We start from the raw sequence: 8,812 nt of genomic DNA, 5'->3' as shown, positions 1-8,812 counted from the left end.
AAGTTAGAATCAAAGGCACTGGGATAGGGGAGTTTAGCAGAGGTAGTGGTGTGTTTTACTTCAGCTAGTATCTTGTTGTATATGCGGTTAAACCTCTTATTAAAATTAGACAACAACTCACCATTTTCCTTCTTTAAGTTCCCAAAATTGATGTGATAATAGAGTAGATCCTTCTTATCCCCCCAATGCTTTAGGAATGCATCATCTAAAGCCTCAATATCTACTATATACCTTGGGTTCAGTTCGCTGAACCATTTTCTAGCCTCTCCATCTACAATTTGGACAAAGACTCTCATCCATACATCAGCGTCACTAATGTCCAAGTTATCAACATAGTGCTATATAATGATTCAAGATGTTCCTCCGCTATAACACCTTCAGTCCCAGTGAACTTAGGCATATACTTCTGATATTCCCAGTAGGCATGGCATTCAAAGGAGTGGGAAGTACTAAAAGCTCATACCTCGCAGCTATGATTCTTTCCATTTTGGTAAGCGTTGCCATTGCTGTGGTGGCTATAAAAGCACTAGAAGTCTGAATGACAGAGGGTTGAGGAGTCACTGATAGGACTAAAGGAGTATGATGGATAAGAGGAGAGGCTTCTTTTGGACTTGCAACGAAAGAAGAACCTAAAGAATAAGGAGCTCAACATGTGTTTGACGCTATACTCTCAACATGTATTTGTTCTATTACTGGATTTTCTTGAAAAGATATAGAATATTGTTTAGAGCTTCCTGAACTTGATGCTCCTTTTTACAACGCCTTTCTTTCTTTGATGATTTTTGCAGGGTCAGGGACTAGATCAGCACGTGGCTTCTGAGGATTTCTCCGAATATCCCTCACTAACTGAGCCAGAACTATGAAGTGGAGCCGCCAAGAGGTTCGTCCTCCAATAGAGTCGCTAGATAAATGACTACAACCCAAATAGTGTCCAGACTTTGTTTATCATCGACGCTGGATCTGTGTCGTCCCCCAGGGAAGATGAGCTTCAGTGTCCTCTCCCCAGCAACGGCGCCAATTATGTTAGCACTCTAGGAAACTCTCCTAGGTTGTAGCTCGGAGATGCCTGGCAACATATAAATCTTCAATATCGTTCTCTTAACTATTGGAATGGATTGGGGTTTGGATCAAGTCAAATCACTGTGCAACTCTGTTTTCACTCTAGACATGCATGAACACCTTCAGCTTGACAAGGCTTTTAACCACTAATGCTCAATAGTTTATAGATTCAATGAATAGATGGAGAATCTTGACTGTACCAGCAGATACATACATAAACACATATGAATGGCTAGTTATAGAAAGTAAATGAAGCTTGCAAATCTAATTTATCAACGCAGAGATCAGATGACAGTTATCTCGCATTAGATACAGAAGAAAATATGAATAACCTATTCAAGTGCAAGCTTAAAACAGAGGAGAAGATGGGAATTGAACTTGTAACAGCGAAAGAAGCTTGTATTACTGGAATGAAAATGATACGCTGGGAAGAACAAAGTATCCACAGTGTCCAAAAGTTGAACCCCTTATCCTTCGAACTTTTAGCAATTTATAGGCATTTTACAATACTCTCGAACTCTCTAAGGCTCGAGATGTTTTAATCTATCCCGTCTTCTAACTACTTGATGTCGTAACTAGACAAACATGAGCTCAAAGAGCTCTGTTTCTAACAAACACAGTGATCAAATCCTGGTAATTTCATCGCGTTGTCAAGTGGTTCACTCGTGCCAGCAATGTTCCATGATCATTTTTGTTGATTCCGCTGCATCGTGCTATTGTTTTTTCTTTTTTCGACCATGCATTCTGTTATTTCAGTGCACCGTCCGACTGTCAAAAACACTGACAAAGCCAACAAATTTCCTCCCCAGGTCACTGGTGGCAAGTGGGGTACAAGCGTTGTTGGATGGTGTGGATCGTCAGTCGAGATGTTGGTTAGGTGGCGAAGATCGATCTGATCGAAGATTGGAGAATGGAGAGCGCAGCAGAAAGGAGATGAACTGAGAGCGGACCCGCCGAGATTTATGAGCGCGGATGTATAATTTTTTGAAGTCCGGCGCATGGCCAAAGCAAAGCAAGAGGAGACGTGGACCATCAGAGCTAAAACAAGGGACATTTTTGTTGAAATAGCAGCACTGCACCTTAAGGGCTAACACCCACTACAATTATAAATAAATCACACATCACCACGGTAATCAAATTCTAATAATTTCGCCGCATTGTTAGGTGGTTCACTCATGCCAACGATATACCATAATCATTTCTGTTGGTTCAATTGCATTGCACTGTTGTTTTTTCCCTTTTCGACCATATTCTACCATCAGAGCTTTTCCCTTCTACCCTTTCTAAATCCATATTCTAAATCAACACATTCAAAATTATATCTCATTTTGAATCATCATTATACTACATCTACATCTTCTATCAACATTACTCATGAATTTTAACCCAAAAAAAAATCAAAATGTTATTTTCAAAAACACTCTTTAAAAATATAGTAAACAAAATCTATTTATCATTAATAAATAAACTATTTACTTAATTAAAATTTATAAATTATTTTTCAAAAACACCCTTTAAAAATATAATAAACAAAATCTATTTATCATTAATAAATAAATAAATAATCATTGATTAAACCATTCTTATTTAGAGGGGAAAAAACATAAACATAATTAAAAAACCCATTTAAAAATGTAATAAACAAAACTTATTTATCATTAATAAATAATTATTTATTTATTAAAGAATTCTTTATTAGACGAGGGAGAAAAACCACATGAACCTAATTAATATTTTTTTAAACCTAATAAATAAAAATGGTTTATAATTAATATATAAATATTATTTAGGCTTTCATTTGGGATGTTTCAAGAGTGAAAACCACAATGATTTTAGATGGCAGTTTTCAATGAAAACCTAGCCCCTTCAAGACCACAATGATTTTAGATGGCAGTTTTCAATGAAAACCTAGCCCCTTCAAGACCACAATGATTTTAGATGGCAGTTTTCAATGAAAACCTAGCCCCTTCAAGACCACAATGATTTTAGATGGCAGTTTTCCTTGAATTACAATGGTTACTCAACTTGCATTTGTAGATACGAACCAATAATATTTATTCACTATTGCTTTACTTTGACAACTAAATTAAAATAAATTTTCCTACTTATAAAAAATACATAAATATTATTAACACTAAATTTTAAAATACATAAATATTATTAACACTAAATTTTCACTATTGTTCACTATTGCTTTACTTTGACAACTAAATTAAAATAAATTTTCCTACTTATAAAAAATACGTAAATATTATTAACACTAAATTTTAAAATACATAAATATTATTAACACTAAATTTTCGTGAAGCCTTAAAAAAAAAAAAAGCATTTGTAAATAGAGAATATTAATTTTAAATAAAATAATATAAAGCAAAATTCTTATTTATTTAATAAAAAGTTGTTTTTAAAAATAATTAAAATTAGTTATTAATTATTACTACTATTTTTTTAATTATATTGATTTTTATAAATAAATAATCATCTATAAAATAAAACATTAAACAAAAAATAAACTATAATATTTATAAATAATATTATTGTAATGAATATTAAACTATAATAATAAATATTGTTGTAATTACAAATATTATTATAATAACTCCATATTTATGAATATTATTATATATTACTTTTAAATACATTGAATGTTCTAATGAATATCAATAAATGCATTACATGTCTTTTTATTAAAAAGTATGAAATAAGTATTAGTAAATGCATTTTCAATGTCTTCATTACAAATATGAAAAAAAAAATGCATTTTTAATGTTTTCATAAAAGTATGAAACACGTATTTGTAAATGCATTTTCAATGTTTTCATTAAAAACACGAAACAAGTAAATGCATTTTTTATATTTTTATTAAAAAAGAATATAATAAATACATTAAATGTTTTAATGAATATCATAAGATGCATTACATTGCAGGTTTTCATAAAAAAATCTGAAACAAGTATCATTAAATGTTTTCATAAAAAATATGAAACAAGTATATTGCACAAAATGTTATGTAAGCAATGTCAATAGCACTATCAAAAAATTCGGTTATCAACCAATGATGTCTATCAGCAACCTCCAATAACTTAAAAACCATTGAAAATATTTTCATTAATAAAGCATTACATTGCAGGTTTTCATAGAAAATATTTTCATTAATGAAATATTAAACAAACATAGGTAAATACATCACATTGCAGGTTTTCATAACGCATGATATTTAAAATCCCGCATGATATTTAAAATCCCTCACTTAAATATATTGAATGTTTTCAATAATGAATGGTTTTATAAATAAAGGATCAAACAAATATCAATAAATGTTTTCATTAATGAATGGTTTTATAAATAAAGTATCAAACAAATATCAATAAATACATTACATTAAAGCATGATATTTAAAATCGCTCACTTGAATTCATTGATGTTTTATGCAAACAATGTCGGTAGCACTACCAAAATAATCCGTTATCAACCAACAGCGTCTGTCACAGAAACTCCAGTAACTTAGAAAACTCTCTCAGTAGTTCCAGTAATTTGAAAAACTATCAAAAATATTTTCATTAATAAAGTATAAAACAAATATCAGAAAATACATTACATTTGCAGGTTTTCAGAAAGCATAACCTTCAAAACAAATATCGGCAAATACATTTCATTTCGAACATATAGACCATTTCTACTCTGAAATTTCAGATCCAAAATTTGAAACCTACAAAACTTCTGCACATCCAAAATTTGAAACCTACAAAACTTCTGCACATGGTATGATTCAGACATAGATCATTTGTACTCTGAAATTTCAAATCCGAAATTTGCAACCTACAATTTGCAGTAGAGCACAGTCCTTTCACAAAAACACTTTCACATGGTCAGAATCATTCAGACAATTAAAAGCTCAAGAACCAGATTCAGACAAATGTAGTTCAAATCCCATTCAGTCAAACTTCGATTGTCATGAATATAAGCATTCTCTAGTTTAAGTTGATAGCCCAGCCAAAGGTTTACATATACAAAAAGCACAATGATAGTATACCCACACCCCTGCAAGCATATAGATCAAAATTTAATGACTATCACTACCAAAATTTAAGAGGTGACCTATGTGAATCCAAGAATTGCATTACCCAAATCTATATGTTATACACCATTATAATTATTCTATTACTGCTGCCAAATTTAAAGAGAGGTAAAAGACAAACACTATGATCTGGAATTGCAGTTTGCCAAACTCTTGTGACTGATCAGCGATGCCTTCAATTCGGCCTCAACTGACTGATCAGCGATTCCTTCAATTTGGCCTCGGCTGTTTCAGCCATTTTCTTCACTTCTCTGAGGACCTCAGCCAGAATATCCCTGGTTTCCTTTATAACTGTTTCGTAGTGAACACTGTCCTCCGGTTTGTTATTTGGTATTGGCCTCGACGAAACTGGGGGCTTGACAGGTTTGTGATTCGAAACCTTGGCCTTCTCGGTACTGGTGACCTTTGGCTCCTTACCACTGTCAGTGCCTCCATCGCTCTCGACTTCTTCCTCGTCTTCTTCGTGCTGCTCCCCCCATGCCTGTTTCCACAGCTTATACAGTTCCTTCTCATGCGGGCTCTTGTAAGCAAAAGCATCTTCTTTAATACCCCCCTGAGCCATCTTGTTCTTCAGGGATCGATACCTCTTCTTCATGCTCCTCACCTTTTCAGACACCTGGGTCTTACTTGCCTCATGGTCCAATGAATCTTTAATCTTTCCAATAACCTGTGAAAACAACACACCCTCCATTGCACAATTCAGGTAGCAATGCATGACGGTGCTCTCCTCGTTCTCGGTCCACACACGCGCCGTCTTCTTCAACAAGGATTTCTCTTGCGAGTGATTTGCAGAACGAGTCACCCTGGGGACGGGGTCCAGGGATTCTAGCTGATGCTTCCGCGGTCTCTTTCTCGATGTATTCGAATCCGGGACTTCTTCTTGAGCGACATGCTTTTCCTTGGACGCCGTCTTCTTCTTCGGCGCGGGCTGCTCTTCGGCAAAGTCATCATCTCTGGCTCTTTTTGCGGCTACTCCCATCTTGGCCTTCGAACCAGAGGGGATATTAGGGTTCGAATTCGAAGCAGAGCGGTCATTAGGGTTCGGATCCGAGGGGGTGCTCTGGTTTCGAACTGCGGACCTGTCCGAAGACTTTGGATTCTTCTTGGGCGAAGGCGGAGCTAAGGGCTCCTCCGCTGCTGGGCGTGTGCTTACCTCCTGCTGCTCAGAGTCGGACGAAGAGGCAGAGGCGGGCTTCGAAGCAGAAGGGATATTAGGGTTCGAAGCAGAGCGGTTATTAGGGTTCGGATCCGAGGGGCTGCTCTGGTTTCCAAATGCGGACCTGTTCGAAGAATTTGGATGCTTATTGGGCGAAGGCGGAGCTGCGGGCTTCTCCGCTGCTGGGCGGGTGCTCACCTCCTCCTGCTCGGAGTCAGACGAGGTGGCAGAGGAGGGCGCAGAGTGCTGTCGTTGGGAAAGGTTCACATTTGCGTGGGATCTCTGCTTCTCTGAATCGGAGTGACTGCTGCTGCTGTCACTGTCAGCTGAGTGAGAGTGTTCACTCTGGCCATTTGAAAAGGACGCCATTGCTTCAGAAATTCTTGATCAGTCTGCTCAGCTCAAAACAAATAGCATACAGAACCTTGCGTGAAAAACGCAGCATAAATACAAATACAAATTCGAATACCCTGGAATTGCATTGCGTGGCCACATTCCAAATCTTTAAAATGACATCCGTAAGGCGGAGAGAAATTTACGATTAAGCTTTGGGAAAGAGTTCCCTTGTAAGATTTTTTCCAATTAATTTTATTTTTTTAATTAACCTTATTTATTTAAATATAATGAAATTATTAAATTTTGTATTTTAATTTTGTATTATCATATTATATAAAAAAAAGTTGTTTTTATATGTTTTTTTGGAGTTTTAAATGATTGGAATTTGACACAAAAATTTGTGGTGAAATCTTCATTTGTGTTATTTAAATTAGTTTTTGTACTGTATATATGGATTCAGCACCGTGAAAAATTTCAGAGCACTTATATTGTGCAGATTTGCTCAAACTTGTAATCTCAATGAATTCTTGTTGGATTTAGAAAAATTAAGAGTCGTTTAGGACGAATTGCCAAAATGGCCAAAATGACTGAAAGGGTAAAAAAATTTCAAAAAATCTTGTAGAGGCAATGTTTGAATCATGTCTTTGATGGTGGAAATGGATTCAACACTATAAAAAACCTCTAGCACATTTAAAAGTTTGCAATTTAACAATTATAACTTTGGATTTGCAAAAAAATTTGTCTAATTTTCTCTAAATATGACCGAAATTTCAATAACTTTCCGATCAACTCCTCCGTCTCATTAAACTAAACCGGAAAATTAGACCATAAAAATTTTCAAAAAATCAAACTAAACACAAATGATATATAAAATTATTTAACACACTTCTTTATTAATATTTAAAATTCGGTTATTATGACGATACCTTGTGGGTTTCGAAATCTTTAAAATGTCACAGCGGAATTTATGATGGGGCATTGGGAAGGGGGATAGCTATAAAAACAAGTGAATAATCAATCAATCAATTCCTAAATATTAATTCTATACTTGATGGCGACCATTTATTGTGTATTACGTAGGTCTGGCCAATGATCAAATCTTTTTGCAGAACAGATATTAATTTTTCGATAACTGCAATTACGAACAGACTGGCTGGCGCCGCCTCCACTACTCCCACTTCGAAACGCTATAAATGCAAAATCAGTTAAAGGACAGCCGTATTTATTTCAGTGAATGATGCGATCATCTGTAATGATTACCTTAAAAAGAGCGTACCATAAATATGGTGGTGTGGTGGAGTAGGTACATATGTGTTGGATGAAACCCCAGATTTGGACGATGTTCCACGTTTTAGTTATGGTTTTTTCAAAACGTGAGTGGATTCCGTCAGATTTGGAAGATAGTCGAGCGTTTTAGTTATAGTTTTAAAAAAGCGCGAGTGGATTTCGGGTATGCAAATATATACTTATATGTGTAATGTCATTCAGCACTCGACGCAGTTTATTTGGGGGTGTTTCAAGGAAAAACCAACCTGATTTTTTTTTTTTAATTGTTTTAATTATAAATATTGCAAATAAAGAGAGAATAGTATAGTTTTATAAGTAAGATAATAAGTTTAAAGATTTTTGTATTTATTTATATATCTAATTACATTATAGAATATATATTATTTAATATAAAGTGAATTTCTATGTAAATTGGACATCGTAATAAAGTATATAAATTTCACATTATTAAGTGTTTTATGTTCCAATTAAAATCATATGTTAAATGTATGCAAATATTCTTTAGAAATATATACTTATAATCGTTAATTACTACAAATCAAATCAAAATCTAATTTATAACATATAATAAAAATATATATTATTTTATATAATATAAAATATTAAGCCTTATAGTGTAATACTTATTTGAAATCTGGAAAAAATAAATAAATAAAATGATATTAATTTATTGTGCATATTGCATGTGGGAGTCAAAGCTCGTGGTTAAAATATTTCAATTTAAATTTGATAAATTTACAAATTATACATTACATCTCTATTTTACTCTACAAACACAAAATACAAAATAATTGTTTACATTATAAACCATAGATTTCTTTCTATTTCATTAAAAATCTTTGTTAGAGGGAACCCCTCCCAAGAGTTTGAAATCGTTCCAATGGTTGCTCTGGCAG

At 33.9% G+C, this 8,812-nt stretch overlaps 1 protein-coding gene across 1 annotated transcript; it reads right to left on the bottom strand.

Annotated features, from left to right (window-relative positions):
• Positions 1-4,796: 4,796 nt before the first annotated feature.
• On the bottom strand, positions 4,797-6,794 carry LOC149241985 (uncharacterized). Its single transcript, XM_089367612.1, has one exon. It carries the CDS (start codon positions 6,660-6,662, stop codon positions 5,313-5,315), a length of 1,350 nt encoding a protein of 449 aa, XP_089223738.1. The 5' UTR covers positions 6,663-6,794; the 3' UTR covers positions 4,797-5,312.
• Positions 6,795-8,812: the final 2,018 nt, after the last annotated feature.

The sequence above is a fragment of the Pinus tabuliformis genome, chromosome 8 (assembly GCF_031772625.1).
Source record: "Pinus tabuliformis cultivar Carrire ecotype Pingquan chromosome 8, CPIR1, whole genome shotgun sequence".
NCBI classification, from domain to species: domain Eukaryota; kingdom Viridiplantae; phylum Streptophyta; class Pinopsida; order Pinales; family Pinaceae; genus Pinus; species Pinus tabuliformis.
Note: the sequence above shows the minus strand (reverse complement) of the source record. Positions and strands in the feature narration are given on the sequence as shown.

Coding starts and splice junctions, on each gene's coding strand:
- LOC149241985 (XM_089367612.1), bottom strand. CDS start 6,662: ATGGCGTCCTTTTCAAATGGCCAGAGTGAACACTCTCACTCAGCTGAC.